The sequence below is a fragment of the Ostrinia nubilalis genome, chromosome 22, assembly GCF_963855985.1.
Source record: "Ostrinia nubilalis chromosome 22, ilOstNubi1.1, whole genome shotgun sequence".
In the NCBI taxonomy this organism is placed as follows: Eukaryota; Metazoa; Arthropoda; class Insecta; order Lepidoptera; family Crambidae; genus Ostrinia; species Ostrinia nubilalis.
Window position 1 is genome coordinate 12,413,431 of NC_087109.1, and position 27,654 is coordinate 12,441,084.

Sequence of the window (27,654 nt, forward strand, 5' to 3'; positions counted from 1 at the left end):
AAGCTCGATGTGGAAAAACCTTGTGTTCTATGATCTCACTATCAGAGTTAGGTCATCCACTAACCACAGGGTTATTAAATCAAGAAGAAATGACACGTTAAAACAAATGAAATTGACTTTCTTGAACAATGACCAATTTTCGTAAATCTTCTTTTGTTTTGTGAGATTGATATTGGGTCATACAGTCAATTGTTGAATATTATGGAAGTTTTTGATGAATGAATGTATTGAACATGACACCGTCGATTGATTGATAATGTTTTTGATTGTTTAATAAAAACAAAAGCCGTGACCGCCATTTTGTACACGTGGAGATTGTGTTCCATTTTGTCGCCCGGCCAAATATGGCCTCTCTATTTTTTTATCTACATATTTATTGTTACATACAGATTACAGACTCTAGCAAACACTTTATTGGTCTGGATTAGCACGATATACACTTATTATTCCCTTTTTTTCAGTTTATAAAAATACCAAAAGCACAGAAATTCAACTTGGACTGCCACAATTTTTAATTTTCAATTATTTGATTTGAAACCAATAAATTGCTTGTCAAAATTGTTTTTGTGAAAAAATGACGTCACATCTTCAATTTATTATGCGAAATGTAGCAGTAGTATTTTTAAACTTCGTAACTACTAGGTATGTCAATTGAATTTTTTTTAAACTTAATTCAATTTTATCAATTGGTGGTTTGCCAGAAGAGGAAAAAATGTAAAAACCTCGGGTCCAGTCCAGTAGTAATCTTATCGGGTATCCAAAAGTATCGGGTCGGGTAGTCTTAGTTGTCAAATATACTTTTTTTAATTAAAATACCAATAAAAAATACATACTCACCAATGACAACGACCTCTTTGTATTCGATGTCGTTTGACAGTGTGTGTTGGCAGGACTTCATGGTGTCTCTCATATTTATCCTTCAAACATAAAATATAACCTCCTTGCAATTGTTATCTGTGCTCTTTTCTCTTTCCCGCCTTTTATAGTCTGTTAATTGACTTTTGAGTATTGTCGTCAGTTAGTTAAATGCGTACTAATAATAAATAAATAAATTATATCACATTCAGTTTTGAGTCCTGCTGACTGTTTTGTGTCTTTTAGTTCGATGGTCTGCGCTTGCGACGATTTTTTTCGATATCTGTAACAAAAAGAACAGATAATTAGTAACATGCAATAAATAACTTGATGACATCCTACTATAATAAAGGCCATAGCAGACTTATCAACTCGGAAAGGGATCAACACCATTTGCCTTTCGCGCGCTGTCAACGGCGCCGAGGCGTTATGAAGTTTCATACAAAGTATCACCTCGAGTTGATACGGTTACGATCCCTTTCCTGGTAGATAAATGTGCTACGTCCTTTAATGCAATAAACGAATTAACAGATGAACGAACTTGGAAACTATTTGGCAAGCATCTTGACAAGTTATTATTAATCACGGCATTTGTCTGCCATATAATGGTTGTCTGTGTACTTAATAAAAAAGTGAATTCAAAAATAAAATTGTGAATTTTGGCCACTAATCATCATTAATATAATTTACATTCAAGGTAGCAGGAAGGCGCTGGATGCAGGCCGCTACCAAGAAACCGTGCGATGTGGAAGTCATTGGGGGAGGCCTATGTTCAGCAGTGGACGTCCTATGGCTGAAATGATGATGATGATGATTCAAGTTGTCATAGTCTGAGAAATAATATTTTTGCCAGCCTGTTCTTTAGCTACACCCTGTATTTATGTACAACACCCTGTGTAGCAATTTAAAAGACGAATTTCATTGTTTAATACTATAATAAATCATATAATTTGGGGAAAATTACGTATGACTTCAATATTGTGTAATTTATTGTGATAAATAAAAGATAAATCGATATACCTGTGAGTATGTTACTGACTCAATTGAGCATATTATTGAATTATATATTTATGACATGGAATGGAATGCGATAAAAATATTGACTTTTATAAAAAAAAAATTGTTGTGTATGCTAAAGGACTACATAAATAAAGGCTAGTTTGTATGTTTGATTTGAGCTAAATAAATAAACACATAATATCAATGTATCTATCATTCGTGCCTAAGACGGGCCCTGTATCAAAATTTGGCCCCATGTAAAAAAGTCATTGCAAAATTAAAGAACTTCCATAAGCAATAAAGATAAAGATATTTATGTATTTGGGTATTTCTTATGAAATCTCAAAATTTGAGATTTTATTTAAATTTCTTTTTTTTTACATTAACTTAGATATTTTTTGCAGAGATCAGAAAAGTTACTTTTAGAGATCTGTCCAGGGGTATTGGTCTTCCATATTTTTTTATATTACCTATAAAAAATGAGGTTTTAAAAAATTAATAAATGAGGGAATGATTAACGGAGTGAGGGAATGATTTATTATTATATTATAGTAAAAAACAACATGTACAAATGGCATATTGGCATGCTTTAAGCATTGACAAGTATTTCGGGTATTCACTAGTCTAAGTTTTTACTTGAACTTTCGCTTTTTTCTTTAAATATTTTAATCTTTCGTTTTCCCGCAGTTTTTTCAAAGATTCAGTATTATTTTAATTTTTCTCGCCTTTTTCTATCGTACTCTTTCTTTTTTATTTATTTTTTTGCATCACTCAACTTCTTTTGTCGTGCTATTTTGCTTCCACATACATGCACCTCTTTTAAATTAAATACCATGAAATACAAGTTACATGAAATAAATAAGCCTAGGCGCAGACCATCGATTTTTCGTCGGCCGATAGTTTAGTCGGGCAGTTAATCAGTATGGGCATGTATGGAAGTTCGCACATTACGCCGATTTGATTTGGCCGACTAAATAGTTGAATACGATTCCCAACTGCCTTCCAACTAAAGTATCGTCCAACTATCGGTCGATAGCTTGATCAGACGGCGCTCCTCTACGCGCGCGCAGACTGGCCGATTTTTCGTCGTCCAACTCGGCCGATAGCTTCAGTTTGCTCCTCGTTTTTGGCGGGAAAGGTTATTATTACTAATTAATTGATTTAACTAGTTATTACTCTCGATTTCACTTTTTCATGATCATTTCCCTTTCATCATCATCATTTCAGCCACAGGACGTCCACTGCTGAACATAATCCAATGACTTCCACATCGCACGGTTGGTCCCGGCCTGCATCCAGTGCCTTCCTGCTACCTTTATGAGGTCGTCGATCCACCTTGTGGGTGGACGTCCTACGCTGCGCTTTCAGGTACGTGGCCTCCACTCCAGAACCTTGCTGCCCCATCGGCCATTAGTTCTGCGTACTATGTGCCCTGCCCATTGTCACTTTAGCTTGCTAATCCGTTGGGCTATGTCAACGACTTTGGTTCGTTTACGGATCTCCTCCTCATTTCTGATTCGATCTTGTAAAGAAACACCGAGCATAGCCCTCTCCATAGCACGTTGTGCAATTTTGAGCTTATTTATAAGGCCTATATTGAGAGGCCACGTTTCCGAACCGTATTACCACACATTATTGCAGATCCATTATGTACACCTCTCCTATAGTTTTATATGCCAGCTAACGTACACAAAAACTGCTGTTACATGATGCAGATAATGTGATAACATTTTGGTGTACTGCAAACCTGCCTATTGGATTCTTTCGGAAAAAGTAAGTATGTGAGTGACTTTGATTATTTTAAACACTCTGATCAAAATAAGTGAATAGGCTAAAATATCTTTTTTTGATTGTTTTTCGAATGAAGATAATAATTGAAGACATGAATGGAAGAAGGTGATAAATGTCGGATTTCAGATTTTTCTCAGTTCGATGATTGGGTAAAGGTATGCTTTATGCTTTATGTTTGAGGCTACTTATAAAGGTGTTATGTACGTTATCTTTTTAGACGAAGGGAAAGAAACTTACACCTCTTTAAAGGAGCCAAAAAAAAGAATATTTTTGCGAAAGTATAAGACTATTCAACAGAAGAACTGGAAATTACAGTTCCGCTACCTACTGTAATCGATTATGACAGTCAAAATGATTTAAGGATCTATTCAGGACTACTCTAGAATGTTAAAAAATCTTTCATAAGCATTGAAGTCAAGGGTTCTTGCTTGAAGACTTTTTTTAATCATGTATGTCGGTATTATAAGTGCCAAGAAGTAGGTATATACCGCGGTAAAGGGTTGATATCTACCTAATCTATCTTACACGATAACCAGTAGACCAGTAGTGAATATTATAATAACAATAAAAACAACTTAGACTACCTAGTACCTACAAACTTAGGTTCTAGTTTGAAAGGTTTTAGCGTGAAATGAGGTAATAGGGGGCTGTAGTAAGTTAGACTAAGTATATTTATCTATTAATAATTACTTTAAGTGCATTAAAATCAATAATGAATAAATAAAACTATTTAAAATTTTGCATGTCCATTACTCGCTTGGCCGCGCGTGCCCGCAAAAAGTAATATGTAGTAATGTTAGGCACCATAGGTACTTACGACTACATAAGGTTTGACCGCTACAGTTTGCAACAGTAGCCAGAAAAAAAATAAAAAAGATTTTTCTCCATACAAATTTTCTTGTCATATTTTTTTTAAGCATGAAAGGCTCGTTTTATCGAAAAATGCATAATGACAAATGTTGATCAGCATTCAAAATGCTATCCAAAACAATTTTTGTTTCGGTGAAATTATGACTTTCGATCGTATGTCCACCTATTTTTAAAATCAAACTACTGTGTGTGGTAGGCGTGGACCTTTGGGAATAAGCCGTATGTAGGATAGGGTAGCTATAAATATTATGTGAAAAATATATCGCTAAGCAAATTCAAGAGTAGTTAGATTAATTCAGATATTTTTTTGATTATTCGTAGAAGTACGAGTAAGATTCTTATGAAGATAATAATTGGACTTTTTTCTTGGAAATAGGGAAAACGCTCCTCTATACTTTCATTTGAGAAGATATTTTTAAAGACGAACGAATCTGATAATCTTGTGAGAAATTAATTTTAAAAATTCAAGTCATCATAATTAATTCTGGATGAAAAAAAAAAACAATATTTTCCGGCCTGCTGCTATTGTGTGTGTGTAACTTTGACATGTGTCAAATAAAAAAGTTCGTTTGTTCGTATCTTGACAGACGACTTCTACAATCTCCAAACTTCATAATTAGGAAGTTGGCTGCTATCGCCCACTAATGACCTGTCCACGTTATCAGGTGCTCTTAAGCGGTCATTGACACCATGTGTTACTAAGCTGATTGTGCTGAGGATAATTAGGCAAAATATCTTTTATGTTTAGTAGAATTTCCGGGACGAATTCCATCTCTAGTTCCCGCCAAACTCCTGTATAACCAGGATCTAAAGCTTGACCGTCTATAAAACTCAACCAGTGTTATGGGCCATTGCCCCTTAGTTTGCCATTTTTTATATATTTTTTATTTTTCTTTATTCAGAAAACCACAATTTCGCACTTCGAAATAAAAGATAGTTAAACCAATGATTTACACTATAAAGATAAATATTTTTATTTACAAAACATGGGTTTATCATCTTTCCAATTTCCAATGACATAATCTCTGATACGAGTAAATCCAATGTCCAATGAACTCTGCCCCTTTTTAACTACGCATAGTTAAATTGTAGACCATCGGTTAGCAGGAAAACGGTAGCAAGGGCCGAATACATTTGGGATGCCCCATGACGTAGGCGGTGCCACTGCCAACACCCATGGAATATATTACTGGTATATGGCACGGATAACAGCATGTCAAAATTAACACTGCGGTATCTTATAGCCGTTGAAATAAGAGCGATTTTGGAACAAAAATGCATAGTTTGACGAGCTGTCTTTAGCTAATTTTGTAAGGGACACTCGTGTGTATGACAACGATATTAATATGAAGATTTTTGTAATATATTGCCTGTCAGATAAGATGTCATAGGTTATTTCATCCAGAATATATTCCGTTTTGGCAGATAGGTATACCTGTTTTGTTTAGATAGCAATATCATAAATAATAAAGAGGAATTATCACTATGGCTGGGATTTGCGCTGCATCTTTTTGGCACCACATTAAAGTTCTATTGCAGTGGTAGGGTTAAAAGTTATAAAGAAAAAATATAAAAGAGATTTTTACAAATAAATAATTACAAAAAACTACGAGGTAGCCAATAATTAACTTTAAAAAAAAATAATACCGACTTCAAATGCGTGAACACAAAAAAAAAAACTAAAAATTAAAAATATTGCGTATAAAAAAGTTCAACCCCAATTTTCCACCCTTGGGGGTGAAATATTTTCTTCAAATTCGCATGAAACCACCCTTTTGATAATACCTATTCAACAAAAAAATAATCGTTCAAATTGATTTATAATCGGCGGAGATATTGCGTATAAAAAAGTTCATCCCCAATTTTCCACCCTTGGGGGTTGTTTTTTCTATTATTAAATTTAAATGGGACCACCCTTGAGGTATTACCTATACGCCGAAAAAAGATTTGTTCAAATCGGTTCATAATTGGCGGAGTTATCGCGTAACAAACATAGAAAAAAAAAAAACATACGGGTCGAATTGAGAACCTCCTCCTTTTTTTTTTGAAGTCGGTTGAAAAGTTCGCTTCACCTCTTTGTTACTAGGAATATGGTTGTTTTGTCAACTTTTTTGACACTTTGTGTGTCATGACTATTTGACGTTGACTCTACTTGTTCAGTTTTCTCTCGCGCAGTCTTCCATCATAACTTTTAATTCATAAACTCAGTCGGTAAAGTAATAATTAAAAACAATGTCGCATCTGGCGTCTGGGTTATTTATTATTAGACGTGTTTAAGACTCTGGCCATCCTTTAATAGTTCCTAAAATAACACCAGTTGGCAAGAGGAAAACATAGCAAGTAAGTTTCATGAATTGAGAAACACGACGAAATTATTTCCAGCAATTTACTTACAAATTTATTTACGGCTCATTTATATTCATTGATGAATCATTATTCGGATCGTAATTAAATAAGACAGCATTTATTTAAGAGGCTCTTATCATTAGTTTTATAAGAATTAGGTACTGTCTGATCACATTCTTACTTAATTACGAGTATAAATAGTGCAAAATCATCATTATTATCATCAGATCATTTAGTCTCCACTCCAGGGTGACGTATGACCCTCTCTAACCAGGTAAATATTGTCCTGTGAGTAAGATGGGCAACATGGAAAGCATTGGACGACCTATGTTCAGCAGTGGACGTCCTACGGCTGAGATGATGATGATGATGAGTAAGATGTTGTAGGAGGGGGAGATGTAATGATAATTATGTTAACATTCATTCCCCAAGCCTTAGGCCAAATTCTCCATTTACCACTTGAGCTTAACTGAGCGTATCATGATCTTTTTTTTTATACGTGGAAAAAATGCATAAAACTGCATACCCGCCGCTGTGGTCAGTCGACGGGTTATGTGAGGCTCTCAATGCCAGAAGGGCAAGGCCTACCCACTAAAACAACCACGAATGTCCTTCTTTCTGGGCATAGGGGAAATGCCGGTATAGCGAACCTAGTCCCGATTTCGGCATATGCCAAGTTTGTCCAGCTTGTGCGGAATTTTCATGGAAGGGTGATGGTTTTTCCAGTAGCGGCGTAAGGGGGGGGGGGGCGGTGGGGGCGGTCCGCCCCGGGTGCCAAGCATCAGGGGGTGACAAAAGTCGCGCAGATTAGTACTCACTGGCGCACTGCATGATAAAGATCATGATACGATTGGTATCATTGTAGCTGATTCGTACATCTTTCATCTTCGAATCGGTATCCTGGGGGCCACCAGACCTGACCATTCTGGGGGTGCCATAGCCTAGAGCATGGGGGGGGGGGGTGATCGCCCCGGGTGCCAAGCCATGCTACGCCGCCACTGGGTTTTTCCTCCACCAGATTGGTCTGAAGTCAAGTTTGGCGCACATCGGGCGTCACGTGGCTTTATTTGTCTCCACCTCGTCCATCAAACTCGACCTACATTCATAACAACGACCTATTTTTAGGCTAGAATATACGCTAAACGCAAGATCGAAGAGGCGTGGGTGTGATACCTCTTTACAATGATACATTGCTTGTAGAAGGTGGAATAAGGCGTACGCACTATGTGAACAATGCAAGAATGGCATATTAAGCTAAATAAACATTCTTATAGAGTTGTAACAAGGGCCATTTCTACAATAAATGATCTACTTAAACCTACTATTCTATTCTATTCTATTCTACACCTTTTGTTCAAAAGAAAACTAATGCTATTATATTGACTAAGTTCTATAGTCTGTATGCTTTAGAAGTATGCGTAAAGGTAACACGCAATAAAAATACCTAATTCATTAGAACAATTTATTATGAAAGTTCAGTCTTTGACGATGACGTCAGAGGCTCAGAGCGTCATTTGAATGGACAGGGGCGTATTTAAGGAAAATTGGTACGTTTTGTACCAGTACACAGTCTACCGTCTACACTATTTTAATGTAAGAAACATGTCTATATTTAGTATCTAATATTAAGTAATAAATAAAAGCCTTTCTTATTTTTATTTACTTGCCCCAAGTCCGGCCACAGAATAAGTAATAGTACAAGTACAGAAGGATTACTCCGCAAGACGATTTAAATAAATACGAGTCTTGCTACGACGCGATACAGTGGAATTCAGCTCGCACAGCACTACGTACCTACAATTTTATTCACCTACAAGTTTTGTCTCTTTCTATCGTGTGCCTCTGAACTCTTCTTACGCTGTTAGGGTTGCTGTCTAGTGAAAAAATAATTAATCTACTTATTATGTAATGAGGTACGTATGTAGGTAAGTACCCATTCATTATGGAAAACCTTGGGAGAGGCCTTTGTCCAACAGTGGACGTCATTTGGCTGAAACGAACGAACGCATTCTGAGCAGTAGTCATGGTAGGTTAGGTTCCTATACTATCCTAAGAATTATTGATTACCCACATGGCAAACATACCTTTCAGCATCTTTGGGAAGCGAAAAAGGCTTTTCGAATTTAAACACCCGAACGCCGCACAATATTTCTTTCTCTTTATGTCCATTTTTAAATAATACTTCGATCATAGAATTAGGTACTACAACGCACGCCAGCGTCCTGACGGGCGCGCGCGTGACACTCGACTGATATAATACCCGCCGGCGGGGCGCTTCGCTGTAGGTAATTATCGGATGTACCGCGCGGAGTGAGCCAGGCCTGGTCCGGCCCTGCCCCACAATGGCGACTAAGGCGTGGCTACCACGTGACTGACGTCTGACATTAGGCAAACACACTGACACCACGGTTTTAGTAGATAAGATATCGCAAATTGGTGAGTACCCACATTAGTAAATACCTACTAATAAAGTAATAGATTATAGTTGAGGTTATTGGACCTGTTTAAAAATACGGGGTCGGAAAATAGAGGTTCATGTACATATTTTACTAGCATTTTCCTGCAGCCCCGTCCGCGTGATCACAGAAAATCTTTACCCCGCGTGTCACGCTTCCAAATACAGGGATAAAAACTTTCCTTGAGACGCAAACTAACTATACGATACCAAATTTCGTTTAAAAAGCTTCAGTGGTTGAATTGCGAAAGAGGAATTCATCCACTCATCCTATAAACTACCAAAAATTAGAAGATTACTATGTTTTCTATAGATATTTTAATTAAAAGCACAAAAGGCAATGTCAGACATGGTATGGTTTCCTGACTGACACCAAGGTTGTTAACTAACATTATAGCACACTAAAATAAAAAAATACTCTCAAGATAGTGCCAAAATACATTATAGACCCCCTGTAGGTAGACCGTAGTCAGACCAAACATGAAAATCTAAATATAACTCAAAGGTGACTGACTGACATGACATAGTGATCTATCAACGCACAGCCCAAACCACTGGGCGAATCGGGCGGAAATTTGGCATGCAGGTAGATGTTATGACGTAGACATCCGCTAAGAAAGGATTTTACGAAACTCCACCCCTAAGGGGGTAAAACGGGATCCACGCGTACGAAGTCGCGGGCGGCCGCTAGTGAAATATAAACATGACGTAAACATATCCAAATTTCATGATAGTGAAATCTAGGTATCGAATTAACAATCAAGAGGCATTCCAGTTTTGATAAGATAGAAACAGACATACGTCACGGTATCGTACGAGTGATGCAATATTTTATTTCGGAATTCCTTTAAAAAGGTTATAGAAGAGTTTTTTATGAAACGGTACTTAAAACTCGACTCAAAAGCTCGGTTTCTGAAAATCTGAATTGAGATTTCCAGTTTGAGCGAGCTCCTCATCTCCTACTCAAGGATAAATAATAATATGTCATGGTAAAATTGTGAATTCCGTTAGTTTGCAATCTCACGCGTTATATTATAAACTGACGGAGTTCGCCGTTTCACGTTGACAAAATATAATATGAAAAGTTCATAGGTTTAGAAGATATGCACGCTTGAACCAAACATCTAAATTCAGAAAATGGCCAAAGTCAAGCATGAATCCAAGCCTGTAGATAAATAAAATTTCACTTGATGACTTAGGCTGACCAATACTGGCCAATTTCACTTTTCACCAAAAAGATGAAAACAATAAAAAGACTGAAACTTTTCCAGGAGAAAAAAAAGAAAAACGACGCAGGCGGAATTGCGCGCAAAAATAGTGAATAGATAACATTATCGCGTACAATTGACCTTTGTCTGTTGATAGTAAAAATCGTGGAAATAAACTCGTAGTCTAAATAGTCATAATCCGTGATGGAGTGGCTGTCTTATAGATAACCTTTAACAATAGTTAGATAGGGGGTCTACTTTATCTTGAGTTAAAAAGAAGGTCGGCGCGGACTTGAAATGAGGATTTAAATAAATATAGAGCGCGCTCATCTGCATCATCATCATCTCAACCATAGGACGTCCACTGCTGAACATAGGCCTCCCCCAATGCTTTCCATGTTGATCGATTGGTAGCGGCCATACGCTCATAGCATAGTAATGTAACACCATGGCCTTTCATTTTCAAAGCGACGTACCACGAGATATTACCATAAAATGGTCAAAGTACTGTCTTACCAAGCACTTTACCATATCGTAGTCAAAGTAAAGTCGAGTAAAAATCCCCGAACACATCAGTGTTCCCGAATTCAAAGATCTGACTAGGTATCTTCTGACCTGATCCATCATAGATCAAGATCGGAGATACAAGTTTAGATATGAATAGATAGATAACATTGATATTGAAATCAACCGATAAATTCTTTAAGTAGGTACATAGGTAATGCAAACATAGCTGTATTCATAAACCTTCGTTCGTTCGTTTCAGCCAAATGACGTCTACTGCTGGACAAAGGCCTCATAAACCTTAGCATAAACTAATTGAAAAAGAGGATATCAATAGTAAACTATTTTCTAGAGCTGCTCCTTCAGCACTTATGGGAAATCTACCTACATTATTTTTACATTATGGTGATGGGACGCATTTATAAAAGGATTATATATATCAACTTAGTGATAGTTTTTAAATAGTGAATCATTATGATGGAAATCAATTACACAAGAAAAGTAATCCCATAGGGCAGGGGATTTTTCAGAAGCAAGCGTCATCCATTATCATTTTTCAGAAGCAAGCGTCATCTATTATCCTAGGAACATCTGGCATCACAATCATTAGTTTACAACACAGTAAACAATTATTGCTTGTACTATTTGGCAACTCAGAATCTCAGACGCTCTCAGGAAATCCCGAGGCAAGATGGCGGAGTGCCAGGAACTAGAGTTGCCTGGAAAAATATCATTAGTCATAGCGATTTGGACTAAGTTTTAAAAATAAATATGTGAGATAGTCAAACTTGTAGTAGTCGTAAGTGGTAACTCGAGTAATAGAGTTCAATTATTTCGGACTTTTCAGAATTTACAAAATATTTGTCTCAAAAACACGTGTGACATGGTAAGGGCAATTTAAAATTATAGTTAGTGGTACCACCATCTTTCATCATAGTCTATCGCCATAATACAGTATTATAGCATTGTTGTGTTTTGGTAGATGGAGGTAAGATAGCCAGTTCCTCCGTGGTTAAGGATTCCGGGTGAAGCTCGCTTCCACCTTCGGCCTGATCATCACTTACCATCAGGTGAGATACAGGCCAAGAGCTTCCTCGTTGTGGATTAAAAAAAAAGTGAGCACATTACACCGATTTGGTGTTGGCAGATTCTTCATATAAATTAGAATCGGGCCCATCTATCGGCCAACTAAAAGTCGGTGGTCTGCGCCTAGGCTTATGGTAATAATAGGTTCTGCTCTGGCAAATGCTGCTATTAGTTTCTTTACGAGACCGAATCAGAAATGAGGAGATCCGTGAAAAAACTAAGGTCGCTGACCTACCCCGACGGATTAGCAAGCTGAAGTGGCAATCGGCAGGGCATATGGTACGCAGAACTGACGGCCGATGGGGCAGCAAGGTTCTGGAATGGAGGCCACATACCGGAAAGCGCAGCGTAGGACGTCCATCCACAGGGTGGACCGACGACCTCATAAAGGTACCGGCCATTATGGAAATCATTGGAGGAGGCGTATGTAAAAAAAAATTGTAAGAACCTTATAACCTGTATTCTGGCAAATAAACGCTTCTTATTCTTATTCTATATTTTTGCGAACATATAAAAGGTATTCATATTCAATAAGTGAAATTACGCAAACAAAGAAGTTTGATTTGATTTGATTCAAGATGCTTATCAATTGACTTGCTATCAGTCGCTGCATTGTCACTGCAGTTATCAACATTGTCAGGCAAAAGTAGGTCCTTGAAGGTATGTACGTTGTTTAACTTTATTACATTACGTTGTAACTACTCGTACTTTGCTAGTCACGGAAAATTATTAAGTTTCAAAACATTGTTACACTCTTTAAAAATGTAGTAATTTCACAATGTTGCAAGAACTAAATAATTTATTAATACAACTTCGTAGCTTAAGGATTACATAACGCATAATAAAATGTTTTTAGTATGCTCTTTCCTAGCATAACTGCTTGTGCTCATCATTTGCTTCCACTGGGATTAGAATCTGTAACCAGCTAAAGTTTCAATCCAACGACCACGAAGCTAGGCGACCGTCCATATCGAAACAATTTTCAGAATCGATTATATGACTCAGAATTTAATAATAATGAAGGTAACTACGAAATGAAAAAGTTCTGTATTTGACGACCGCCTACCGAAAACTTGTTAATTACGATAAATTACGTCTGACATTTGAGTTATGACTAGTTACTTCGGTTGTTACAACCCACACAATACGTAGAAAACACATTAATATAATAAAAAGTACGTACGTACAATATGTACGAGTATGTAACTACAATCATGATTATAATCCTCAAAGTTACAATATTGAAGTTTGTGATTCATATAATTATTTGCCTTAATAACGATATTGATTTGAATTTTATGTCATGACAAACTCTGAAAGGCCTATGATTGTTACGAGTACCATTAATTTGTGTTCAAAATCCACCCCTTGGGGAGGCCTATTTTCAGCAGTGGACGTCCTGTAGCTGAAATGATGATGATGAAAAAAAGATATTTTATAAAAACGTCACACAACGTCGCCGTTCATTTAAATAAACATGATAATAAGATTGATATACATAATTAATCGACCTTGGAATTAAAATGTAACAGCAGACATGAAATTCAAATCATGAACCGTTATAAACAGGACTCTAGTACGGTATATCAGATTTTTAAAAAGAAACATTATAATTTTTAATGAATGGTAGAATTGGAAACTTAAAAAAAAATATCCCGAATTCCCGATGGATGTAAAAAGACAAATTAACTGTGGTTTCAGCAGAGTGGTTCTATTCTATTGATCGATTTTGCCCATACCTTTTGACGTCGATAAAGTAGGTATATCACGGCGCGCATACTAGCAGATGATGATGGATTATACTAATGATCCTGGTGCTAGAGGGTCGTGCTGTGTTTCTACAGTATAGGGCGATGATGATGATCTCGATATTATCACTCCGGAATATCAAGTGGTGTATTGCACAATATATCGTAATATTCGTAATACACGTGTCATTGCCAAGATAAAACTTTTCACTAAGCGGCATGACTTGCAAGTTTTGCCCATACGACTGAATATAAATGTATTTCTTTGCATGTTTTTTGCAAGCGGAATTAAGGCCTCAATTTGATTTGATGACAGCATGAATTTGTGTTCTGCGTAGCATTTGGTCCGTAAATTCTCTGTCTCATGCATCGAGCAAAAAGAAAATGTAGGTAATGTCGTATTTTTATTTCATTCACCAAAAAGCAGTAGGAGCTAGAATCGATTAGTTTGAGAGACCCAGGGATAAAAGGATAGTTTTTATCCCGGTCTTTTTTCACGCGACCGAAACGCGGGCAAAGCCGCGGGCTTAAGCTAGCGTATTATAAATCGAATTAATCATGACATAATTACACGCACTGTTTAGTTAGCGCAAGTTGATTCAAGTTTGTGTAACACCACTGATATGATAAGTGATAAGATTCGGAGATGGATTAACATCTTTTGCCTATGGCTTCGCTCGCGCGAAATTTTGCTTGTCGCAAATCATGATAAATTATACAGGGTGTTAGGTAAATGGGTATATGAGCCGACACTAGCCCATGTTAACATGATCATATAAATGATATGGTGAAGTCAGAAATGGCAATGCCAGATTTTGTATGGAAGGTGGCGTCTTTTTTTTTTCGCGCGGCCATCGACCAAACTTTGTTTTTTAATTACAAAATAGTGTAATAAACCAAACTTACTATGGCATGTATACCTCTAAACTCAGTCTGAACTGAGTTACGAGCATTAGAAGTTTGATGATTTTCATACTAGATTTGCTTTTTGTGTGCAAGTTTTGTAAGAAATTGCAACAAAATATTGCGCTATTTTTTTATTGCGCTGATTCTGCTCCATACTGATGTCTGGAGCCTTTAATGGATGGTATTGTTTGTTTACACATACAATCTCACTATTTTGTTGCAATTTCTTACAAAACTTTGCGCGCAAAAAGCAAATCTAGTATGAAAATCGTCAAACTTCTAATGCTCGTAACTCAGTTCAGACTGAGTTTAGAGGTATACATGCCATAGTAAGTTTGGTTTATTACACTATTTTGTAATCAAAAAACTAAGTTTGGTCGATGGCCGCGCGAAAAAAAAAAGACGCCAATTTCCGGCATTGTCTTTTGATATCATCATTTTATTTTTTTTAATTTTCATACAAAATAAATTTGATAAAATCCGATTTGTATGAAAATTAAAATAATTAAAATGAAGATATCAATTTTCTGACTTCACCATACCATTTATATGACCATGTTAACATGGGCTAGTGTCGGCTCATATACCCATTTACCTAACACCCTGTAGTTGGGAATAAATTAAATATTACTGTAAAGTTTCATCAAAATCCGTTACGTAGTTATTTCATAAAAGTGTCACAAACATTCATCCATCATCACTTTTACATTTAATAAAGAATAAAAGTCTTAAATAACACTTTTTAAGAAGTCCTAAAGAACGTTTGGTCTAAAAACTTTTTTCTTACTTGTACTAAATAATATGAAATGACTAGTCGCTGTTTCTAAAGTATTTTTATAAGACAAGCCAGACATAATATTAAACCTATTAAGTCCGTCTGACCCTGACTGAGGCTCAGAATAATCGGAACTTTAATCATTATTTTCTTGAAAGAAATGCTAAGAAATGTTTAGATAGAGTTTCGGTTTTTTTTTTCTAATAGTGTTTCTGTTAAACAGTAAAAATTTTAGCTGGACTTTTTTTTTGCTTTAAAATCAATCAAAAAATGATATTAAGCCAATTAAACGAATTAAGAACAACTTACTGTTTACATTATTATTATTTAAATGCAGATGGCAATTTAATTAATTAATACACAATAAAATAACTTATTCACGACACTATCATAGAATAAAATATACTATAATTTATTAAAAAAGTTGTACTTTTAAATATTCACGCCACAATTTATCATGGTTTTTTTATTTGCATATTTCTGTCCTGTCATTAAATTAGTTATGGTTTACTCGTAATTATCGGTACATATAGACGAAAATATTTACTGCATTTTCCATTTTATTACCATTTATAATTAAATGATTAATATTAAAGTCGACATAATATCATAAATGACCAATTAATTAAATTGATTTAACACGCACCGAATCACGATGTAGAAATCACAAATGAATTAAAATTATTAAACATTTAAGCCTTTATTACATGACAAAATAAAAAAAAAGAAAATATCAAATAACCTCAAAAAAGAAAAATGTACCTGTGTAAAATTTTCCGGTACAGAAGCACTAAGAAAATTCACAGAAAAGGTTTTTTTACACGATCACTTCAACGTTTGAACGAACTCGCGGCGTCGAGACGAGCGCTCTCTACGGCAGCCGGTGGCCAACTGATGTTTACGGACCGACAACAAATGGAGGTAACGTTACACAATACCGGTAATACGGTAGGTCTGCTTGGATTATGTCAACCGGCAATGAGTTTGTTGCGCTTCTTCTCAGCACGTGCTTTGGCAAATAATGAGACACGTAAAGGAGTGGATTTTTAATTTATTTTACCAAACCATTTGTAAAGTACTTAACGATTTATTAATCACTTTTTAATACGTTGGTGTAAGTACAATAGCAGGCGTGTTTTAGTTCTATTGCTTTTTCGTGGATTCCGTGGAGACAAGTATTTCCGTAAGGTTTCAAGACGTCATCAGGTCCAAAGCGGGTTGTTTAGAGATTTTTTCCTGCAAATAGATGACACTAATGGGTGATTCATGAGTGAAACTGACACATGATAATTAGCTCTAGTTCGTGGAAATCGTGGTGAAAGTTATTGATTCGCATACGACTTCGCAAAATTTGTATACAGGTGACTCATTCATGGGTGATCGGACAAAAATGATGGGACGCATCGTTAATATAATGAATATTTTTTGATATGATTTTATATTTTTTGCTTGTATTTTTTTAATTTATTTTCTTTGCCAGTTAAACAGTTTTTTCTTAATTTATTTCTTTTACTGGCAAGACTTCTGCGTGTTCTTGATTTATGAACAGTTTATGAGTACACTTCCGATCGGATTTTCCGCACGCTTCTATGTATGTGCCGTCATCATTATCTATCTTTATGAACACTAACAGGTTATCCAGTACGGGTTTATGTGCTCGCTGAGTTACTTTTATTGGCACTAAAACATGGTAGGTACTAGGTACATAGAACTTGCATACAACTGCATCAGTCAACACTGGTTTAAATTCTTTATTGTAGTGCCTTTTGCCTGTGATGCATATTTCGGCACGCGCGCGGTTTGGCCCACATGCCGGCTGCCTGTATTTTAATAATTAATATTATACATTACGCGTAGGTATAGTAGGAAAAACTATCCGTGTAGATTTGGGATAACACAGAACACATCTACTATTCTGAAATAATATTTTATTTATTGACAGAAATATTTTATTTATTGCCAGAAATATTTTATTCATTGGCATTAGTGTGCCCTGAAAAGATCTGTTCAAAGAATATCGTTCTCCAAGGTCCAAACTATATGCTAAATCTAATCAGAATTCATATAGCTGCGTAGCCGTGTAGGCGATTGGGGTAGTACCAAAAAAAAATAACATTTTGACATCAACATATTTCAAATTGTTTATTATAAGATACATCACTGAATAATTTTGGTAATAATGGCGTTGAAATTCAAGTATGTTTTAAAACTTTTAAAATACATTTAGGACAGTCGGACGTAGTCAAAATATTTTGGTAACACATTAATCACAAGCTACAGGTACTTTCGTTTCCCGTCTATCACGTTACCGGTTTTGGCCGGTAAACTCTGGTTTTTCCTGCTTTCTACATTTCTACCTGTTTGTTGCAACCAAATGAGTTTTGACCATGTATCTGTATAGAAGTCCACTGCTGGATATATGAGTAAGCCCCTCTTCCTACTAAAAATAAGGATAGACTTAGCCTAGGCGCAGACCATCGATTTTTCGTCGGCCGATAGTTTAGTCGAGCAGTTGATCAGTATGGGCATGTATGGAAGTGCGCACATTACACCGATTTGATTTGGCCGATTCTTCATACAATTTAAAATCGGGCACAACTATCGGCCAACTTAAAAAAAATTAAATAAAGGCATAATGATAAGTAAATCGAGGCAGGACAAACTTTACCTTCACTGTTTGGGGTTTTATTGGCGGTCAAGCTGTAGATCCTGGCTACACAGGAGTTGCAGCAGTGGAACGAGAGGTGGGAATAGCACCGTAAGTGTAACCTAACACGGTGTCGCTATCGGACTGGATGGACTGAAGTATTTTGGTGAAACCAATCCTAACACAAGCATTATAATTAGCATAACTGGAGGGGTTAACAGGAATATTAGTAATTTGTACAATACGGAATACTCTTAACTAAAAAAACAAAAGAAAAATAAAAATATACTAGTCTAGCAAAGAAAAAGACAATGTTGTATAACAAAATTGACCTTCAAAGTAGGTAAGTCGCAATTAACTAACGAAAATATTGAAACAATACTACACAAGCGTGACAATAGAAGAGGATACGATTGGAAAACGATTTTCGATGTATAAAAACATTCGGTTGTTTTAGTTTACGATGTCCGTGAGAGAGAAGAAACTTCCGTGGAAAGAAATATAACAATCTTGGTTTTTAAAAGAGTTCTTGTTGCTTATAATATTTAGGAAAGATTGAGATATTATGGTGTGTAATTTTGTATTATGAAACGATCAAACGACACTCAAGTATATAGTATGTATAAAAAAATCATAAGTGCCAAATATTGGTCTAAATTGAATAAAAAATAAACATTTTAATTTTCAAAATATGAATAAAATAAATATGCGCTTCTTTACTTTTACATACATATTTTATTCTTGAATGTGACGTAATAATTTTGAATTACTAAATTAGTCAGGACTTGTAACAACTATAATTAAGTTTTTTATCATTATAGTATATGTAAATAAATAAACATTGTTTTACAATGATAACGCACTGAAACAATGATGTTCATTATGAATCGGATTTTTTTTTATCATTGGTGTATTAATCAAATCACCTAATTAGGGGTATTTTTCCATTTTTAATGACATTACAATATTCCTAGAAAACTATACTTCCTATTAATTTACATTCATAATGTTTTTTTTTTGCTTAGCCCAATATTTGATTGGTAGAGTTTACATGTGGATTAAATACCAAGTATTTATGCGTTTTGTAAACCTTAATTTTATTTGTGCCCTTGTTCGCCCATTTATTGCCCCGAAGCAGTGATAGGGTTAACACAGGGACGTTTAAAAGTACTTTTTAAAAGGCTACTAGCTAAAATAAATTGTTTTTTTTTATGATGTATAATATGATAAGCATGTAAAGAATAGTATAGTAGTATAGATGTTCTGATCTATAAATAAACCCGGTAATCAATGAGATAAAACACCTGTGAATTATCGTATTTTTGGGCGATAATTATCAACTACTGCGCACAACTTGTCCTTCCCTATAACTGCGTAGTCAGTGAAGGGCTTAGTACCAAACAAGCGTGTAGTATCGAAATACTATAATGGTTCTGTATAGTTTTCAAGTTTTTTAACAAAAAAAAAGTAATTTAAACATAAAAAAAAGAAAGAAAAAACGAAATAAAAACTACATATTTTGTTAGTACTTTGTAAAAAAAACTAATAGACAGCTCTAGTTGCTATTGCAAATTAAAATACGAAAAAAATGGTTTAACAATGACTTCAGTACTGATCCCCAAAAGTGTAATAATTTGATTATGTAATTATAGTTTTGTTTATTAATTTTTATCGAGTATTATTAGCAATAATACTTTGCAAGGTCGCACTATATCGAGTTGAGGTATTCCTGCTGCGCACTATGTTGTCACAGTAAAAGGGAAAATAAATACGTCTTCATAATTTATTTTGATTTTACCGTCCAAAGCAAACATAAAAAAAACCTTTAAAAATTGCGGCAAAAAAGAACAAATAATAAAAAAAAATGTGTAAAAAATACTACAGCAAGGAAAGTAGGTGGCACTGTAGGCAGCAAGAGCTTGAAAATACGTATTTAAAATGCGTAGGCGCACGGTAAAAATGAAGCTGGTTTACTTTTCTATTTTACTGTGATGGTGGGCTTCGTCATTGACTATGACCGTGAGATAAAAAAAACTATACGTGATACGCAGTGTTATGTATGTATAGTTATGCACGTATGTAGTTAGGCTCGCAGTTACGCCGCTGGGCGCTAATAAATCAGTTTACGTTCAACCGCTGTCTTATTGCTACGTACCTATCACTGGCGACGGGCTGATAAAATTAACCACGCGTGTGCAATATCTTACCTGATAAAAATGCCTATCGGTAGTATTGAACCGTATAACTTTTCGAGTAATAACTGGGATGCGTATGTACGCCGGGTGAAGCAGTTTATAGCACTAAATAACATCGCCGACACATTGCACGTGGCCACGTTAGTAACCATTGTAGGCGCAGAGTGTTACGAATTAATGTGCGACTTGTGTTCCCCGAATACCCCGGAATCAAAATCATTTGAGGATCTAGTTAAGCTAGTGAAAGAGCACCTGGAACCTGACAGATCGGAAATTGCGGAAAGGCATATTTTCCGACAGCGAACGCAACGTCAAGGAGAAAGTGTTCGTGAATACTTGCAAGCGCTAAAACATTTGGCAAAAACTTGTAACTTTGGAGATAAGCTGGAGGAGAACTTGCGCGACCAGTACGTATCGGGTTTGTGCAATGAAGACATGAGATCGAGGATCTTCGCGGAGAGGAACGTGGACTACAAGCGCGCAGTGGAGCTCGCACAGGCGCTGGAGGCGGCGGAGCGGCACGCGGCCACGGCGAGCGCGCAGGGCGCGGGCGGCGCCGGTGCGCGGGCGCGCGACGACGGCTTGCATCGGCTGGGCGCGGGCGGCGCCGGCGGCTCCCGGGCCAACGCGGGAGCGCCCCGGCCGCAGCGCGCATGCCCACGGTGTGGTAAAGTAGGGCATGTCGAGGGCAAGTGTCGTTTCAAATACTACAATTGTGATGAATGTGGTCAACGGGGCCATATAAAAGCAGTGTGTGTTAAAGGCAATAAAGTGAGTGGCAAGAACGCAACGAAAAATCAATTCTTTTTGAATGGATCGGACTCGGACGATGAAGGTTGTAACTTTTATAATTTAGTAGTCAGTAGTGACGGTGATGGGCCTTATTTTGCAAATTTAAAAGTAGAAAACATTTTATGTAAATTTGAAATTGACACCGGAAGCAAATTGTCTGTTATTTCTAAAAAGTTCTATGACAGAAATTTCTCTAATTTACCAATTGAACAGAAACAAATTACCTTAAAATCGTATACCGGTGACGTCATTGAGACTTTGGGCTTTATTATGGTCAACGTTAGTTGTGGCAAAAAACAAGCAAAGTTAAATTTATTTGTTATTGAAAACGGCGGGCCGCCATTGATGGGCCGTACGTGGATAAAATGTTTAAAATTGGGAATAGTAGAATGCCACAATTTGACTGAGGAGGACTCAATGGCGATTTCTTTGCGAAAAGAATTCCCAGATGTATTTGCTGAAGGTTTAGGTACGTTTAAGTCTAAATTCAAATTGTATTTAAAAGATGATTCACCTGTTTTTATTAAAGCGCGACCCATACCGTTAGCATTGCGACAACCTGTCGAAAGGGAGCTCGAACGATTGCAGCGGGATGACGTCATTTACAAAGTTGAGAGGTCAGATTATGGCACGCCTATTGTGCCTGTAGTTAAAGCGAATGGCAATATTCGATTGTGCGGTGACTACAAAGTCACAATAAATCCACTTTTAAAAGACTTTCATTACCCGTTGCCTCGTATCGAGGACCTTTTTGCCGCCTTAGGAGGGGGTGAACAGTATACTAAATTAGATTTATCCAATGCATTTCAACAATGTATTTTAGAAGAAGACTCGCAAGCGATGACAGCCATTACTACTCACATTGGTACTTTTTTATATAAGCGCGTACCGTTTGGTATTAAATGCATTCCTGAAAATTTTCAAAAAATCATGGAAGAGACTCTAAGTGGCCTGCCATCGACTGCTGTATTCGCTGATGATATCTGTGTCACAGGGAAAGATAAATCATCCCACTTGGCGAATTTGAGAGCGGTGCTACAAAGGCTTAATGAAAATGGGTTAAGAATAAATTTTAGCAAATGCCAATTTTTCAAGGATAGCGTTACCTACTTAGGGTATAAAATTGATAAACTTGGTTTACATACAGATTCAAAAAAAATTGAAGCCATTGTAGCAGCGCCCGCACCAACCAATGTCACTCAATTAAAAAGTTTCATGGGTCTGGTAAACTTTTATTCTAAATTCTGTGCAAATATGAGTGACATTTTAAAGCCTATGTACGATCTGTTGAAAAAGAATGTTCAGTGGAACTGGACAGCTGATTGTGATAGGGCTTTTAATAAAATAAAAACGGTGTTAAGCAGTTCCCCTGTGCTCGCGCACTACGATCCAAACTTAGAGTTGATTTTGTCGGTTGACAGCAGCGCGTACGGCCTGGGCGCGGTGCTCACGCAGCGCCGCGCGGACGGCGCCGAGCTGCCGGTGTGCTGTGCCTCGCGCACTCTCAACAGTGCCGAAGCTAGCTACTCTCAGATAGACAAAGAGGCGCTCGCTATCGTGTTCGGAGTCACTAAGCACCATCAGTACCTATACGGGAGACACTTTACTCTGAGGAGCGACCATCGACCTTTAAGTTACATTTTTGGTAAAAATAAGGGTCTGCCGGTGACTGCGGCAAGTAGACTACAACGTTACGCGGTTAAGTTAGCGGCATACGACTTCTCTATAGAATTCGTTAAATCGGAAAAAAACTGTTTTGCCGATGCTCTTTCTCGTCTTCCTCTAGAATTGACCAAAAAGCAACTACGAGGTGAAGACGAGGAAGGTAGGTATTTGCATTACGCACAAGATAGCTTTCCGATCAGTTTTAACGATATTAAAACGGAAACGGCAAAGGACGTGCTTTTAAGTAAAATATACGGATTTGTAATGTATGGTTGGCCGAATAGATACGCGTATAATGAAATTGAAAAGATTTATTTTAATAAAAAAGATTATTTATATATTGATCAGGGATGTTTAGTATGGGGTTATCGTATTGTGGTCCCAAAGTCATTACGAAATTGCATCATGAAAGAGATCCACGACGGCCACCCGGGTATAGTTAAAATGAAACAAATCGCACGTAATTATGTTTGGTGGGAAAATATAGATCGAGACTTAGAGGAGGTTGCGCGCGAGTGTTTACCGTGCCGGGAGCTGCGGCCCGCGCCCCCCGCCGCGCCGCTCCACTCGTGGCCCTGGCCAGCGGAGCCATGGGCACGATTGCACGTCGATTTTCTCGGCCCGTTCAATAATAATTATTATCTCATAATAATTGATGCACATTCAAAATGGATCGAAGTAGAAAAAGTCAACACAACCTCAGCCAACGCAGTTTGTGATAGTTTGAGACGTCATTTTTCTCGTTTCGGTTTACCTAAACGCATAGTAAGCGACAACGGACCGCCATTTTCATCTGCCGCTTTTGCTGAATATTTAAATTGTAACGGTATTAAACATACTTTAGTGCCACCATATCATCCCTCGAGCAATGGAGCTGCTGAAAACGCCGTGCGCACTATTAAAAGAGTACTCAAAAAGGCAGAATTAGAAAGAGAAGACACGAATAGGGCGTTGAGTAAATTTTTGTTTATGTACAGAAATACCGAACAGAGTACGACGGGACGCGAACCTGCAGTCGCCCTGATGGGCCGGCGGCTGCGCGGCCGCCTGGACCTGCTGCGCCCCAACGCCGCCGAGCGGGTGCGCGCGCGCCAGCTCGTCGAGGAGGCCCGGGACGAGGCCCCGTTACGCGTTGCCAAACAAAACGAGCCAATTTTGATACGTAATTATTCCAAGTCGGGCAATAAGTGGGAGGAGGGCGTGGTACATGAGCGTATTGGACCTGTATCCTACAATGTGACTACAAAGAACGGTCATACACATAAGCGTCACATCGATCAGATACTCGCTAGGAAGTCACGTCATTCACTGAGCCGAGTGATGGATAATTCGCATAATAAGTCAAATTCGGCTTGTTCTAAAGACATGTCGGTCGGTGACGGTGACCACGAACATGACGAGTCATTTGATAGTGCGGAGGAAGGACCGAGCACGGGCGCGGCCTCTCCGGTGCCGACCTCGCCATCGACGTTGCTGTCTCCGACGGCACAGCCTACTGATAAAATGCGCAGGGAAGCTGCTATACGTTGTTGCAAAAAACTTAAAAATGTTAACTAATTTGATTAATGTCGAAATATATAATTATTTTGATGTTACATTAAATACATATTTATATATGTTATAACATTATACATATACACATACGCTCATTTAACTTGTTAGAGACTATATTTATTTGTTGTAACAGAAACGGAATGGTGGTGTTATATTTAGGAAGGAAAAGTGTTATGTATGTATAGTTATGCACGTATGTAGTTAGGCTCGCAGTTACGCCGCTGGGCGCTAATAAATCAGTTTACGTTCAACCGCTGTCTTATTGCTACGTACCTATCACGCAGTATCTGGAATATTTGGTGTGGACACACAAACGACACAAGAGATACTTTAACGTAGGTATGAAGATTGACAATTCAAAACCTAATTTTTTGTTTCTGTAATACAAGGCAGGTATTTGATCGCAATCGCAGCGTGTTAATTGAGATGCAGTCTAGGATGGTACATATCTGCCCTGTAAGTGCCTATTCAATCTCGCCTTGAAAAGGCCCGGATTAGTGTTCAGGAAAGACAGCAGCAGGCAGCGAATTCCAGTCCCTTTCGCATTATAAAAGAGTTATATTTATTTGAATCATATTTGACAAATATTTTGGCACTTATGACCGTCAAAAATAATAATTATATGGTTTTTGAAATTTTGATTAAATTGTAGAGAAATAGGCCTTCAGTCATAGAAATAATAAATACACTTGAAAGGTCTCGAATATCAGCATGTATATTGTTTACGAGTTGCACTGTCATTGATAACACGCCCCCCGGTAGTGCAGTTAAATTTAACTTATCAAGGCGTCTAGACGATTCCATTAACTACTTAGTTTACATTTAATTAACTTTATTTAAAGCTGTCACAAATGACAGCCTTAGTAAATAAATTAACTCTGCTTCTGCTGATTTAACAAACCATACCTGTAAATAAATGGGCACTTTAACTGTTACTTTTTGTAACTATTACTACCGCCGTAACTCGCAGAACTAATGACCGTTAAGCCAAAAATGTTCTCGTGTGGCGACTACGGGCCGTAAGATACGGTGTGAGCAGCCTTTCTACATGGTGGACCGACGATCTAGTGAAGATCGCTGAAAGCAGCTGGATGCGGGCAGCGCAAGACCGGTCTGTGGAAATCCATGGAGGAAATTTTCCATAACGAAGCAAAAACAGTTAAATTCGTCTTCATATTTACTAAGTGCTTTTAAATTATATGCCTCAGCCTTTGGACATTTCAATTGCTTCCAATCATTCATAATTGTACGTTACTTTGTAAAGTACTAGACAACACATCAAATATCATGAATTGACTATTTTATTGGTAAAGTGACATTTGAAGACAACATAATGGACGGTTAATGACAGGGTCTTTCCAAGGACTTATGCCCGTTTTAACCATCAATCCCTAATTTTTAAGTGACCCCTATGTAGGGTTGCCAGGCGTCCGGATAAAGCCGGACATAGTTAGGCTTTTTGATTGCGTGTCCGGCCATAATAACCGGTGTCCAGCTTGTCCGGCTTTTTATTAGAATGCCGCGCCAGGCGGAAGTCGAGCACAGAATAATATGAAGCGCACGCATGACCTTGGACAAAACCGATGATGATAGTAAAATGTCCGGCCAAATGAAAAGCACAAGAGTCCGGCTTATGTGTTTTTTGACCTGGCAACCCTACCCCTATGGTAACAACATAACAGGAATTTTGTTTACATAGGGTTCACTTAAAAATTAGGGATTGATGGTGAAAACGGGCATTAGAAGACGCATTTGTTTATCTTATTCATCAACGCGCTTGAAGGCCAAAATCTGCCCAATGAAAGAACAACCTAATATAACGTATCAAAAGTATTTAAGTACCTAGGTATACTTCTGGTGAAGGTCGCGGGAGGTGCCTGGATGCAGACCACGCAGGACGACTCGTTGTGGAAACCCTTGGTGGCCTTTGTCCAGCAGTGGACGTCATTTGGCTGAAAAGAACGAACGAGCGAGGAATTACAAAAAAGACAAAGTATCTTATGTTAAGCGAATTTATACGATGCGAATATTTTTTCAGGTAAGCGCCAGTAGTTTAGTAATTAACACTGTCTAGCTAATTGGTTCCCAAACTTATTTGAGACGCGCCCCCTTTCGACCATTCAAAAAATTCCGCGCCCGACCTCCTCCAGTCAAGCTTATTTATTGGTCGTATCGAGCAGTCTGGAATGCATTCTCAGCGGTCGCAGGTTTTTTATACTTAAGTACACAGATGGCCCGCGCCCCCCTTTAAAGGTCTTTGCGTCCCCCACTTTGGGAACCAACTAGCTCCAGCAATTGGAGTTAATATGCTTATTTTATCTAGAAAAATATCATTATACATGTAGATACATTCTTAACGCGCGTAGCTGATATATAAATGACACTAATTGAATTCATGGGATCAAAGATCACATTTGCATTGCAAATAGATAAAGACAGGTTAGACAGGTCTTCTGCATATACTTTGTACGATAGATCGTTTCACATTACGCAGCTATGCCTTCCTTCGTTTTCTTCAAAGTCAAAAATGTCTTCATTTGCCTCCATTTCAGCACTTCCTGGACAACGGCAAAGATCCCCAAGGAATTCCACAACGACCAGGTGTTTGCTTCACCACACCAGATCGTCGGTCCATCCAGTGGGTTTTTTTTAAATAGTGACACCATCAGGGGAGATACAGGGCAAGAGCTTCCTCGTTGTGAATAAAAAAAAGAAAGAATGGCGTAGTAACAATAAAATAAGATCAATATTCGAAATTCTCAAACTTGCAGACTCTAAATATCATTCGATTCACATCCAGACCTCATCGCCATGCACCTGTCAATCGATATTAATGAATATTCCATAGCTTATCGTGGTGACATCGGTTTGGCCTTCGATATAGTCACCAGACCGCGTCTCTATGGATACCATAACGCACACAGAATACATCAAAGTGTAGGCATTGTATGTGTGCTTGTTGTGACTCAGCAGCTTTTGCAAAATAAGTACAAAGAAACCTAGGGTTTTTAGAAATGTTTTGTCCATTTAAAAAGAGCGTATTATCTAGAACTAGCCTGTATAATGTATTGAAAAAGCTTTTCATGATTTGAAAAAGCTTAATGCTTTCACTTCACACTAACAAATTATTGTGGAATGCTTAGTCAGTCATAGTCATAGTTATTTATTTTTAGGCCTTAAAAACTCAAATATCTAGGGGGCCCGAATCCACACCGTAGATAGTATTAACTGCTAATTTTGAGAATACCGTTAGCCAAC

The 27,654-nt window shown here is 37.4% G+C and overlaps 1 protein-coding gene across 3 annotated transcripts in view; it reads right to left on the reverse strand.

Moving 5' to 3' along the window:
* LOC135082626 (oxidative stress-induced growth inhibitor 1-like) overlaps positions 1-27,654 on the reverse strand; it is a 70,204-nt gene that overhangs the window by 29,098 nt on the left and 13,452 nt on the right. The window contains exons 2-3 of one of the 3 annotated variants that reach the window (XM_063977410.1): positions 26,239-26,348; positions 838-1,138 (exon numbers count right to left, since the gene is read on the reverse strand). In XM_063977410.1, the coding sequence (XP_063833480.1) occupies positions 838-910 (73 nt within the window). In that variant the 5' untranslated portion in view covers positions 911-1,138; positions 26,239-26,348. Of the gene's footprint in view, positions 1-837; positions 1,139-16,305; positions 16,422-26,238; positions 26,349-27,654 lie in introns of those variants that run through there. The other 2 variants (XM_063977408.1, XM_063977409.1) reach the window with 2 other exon arrangements.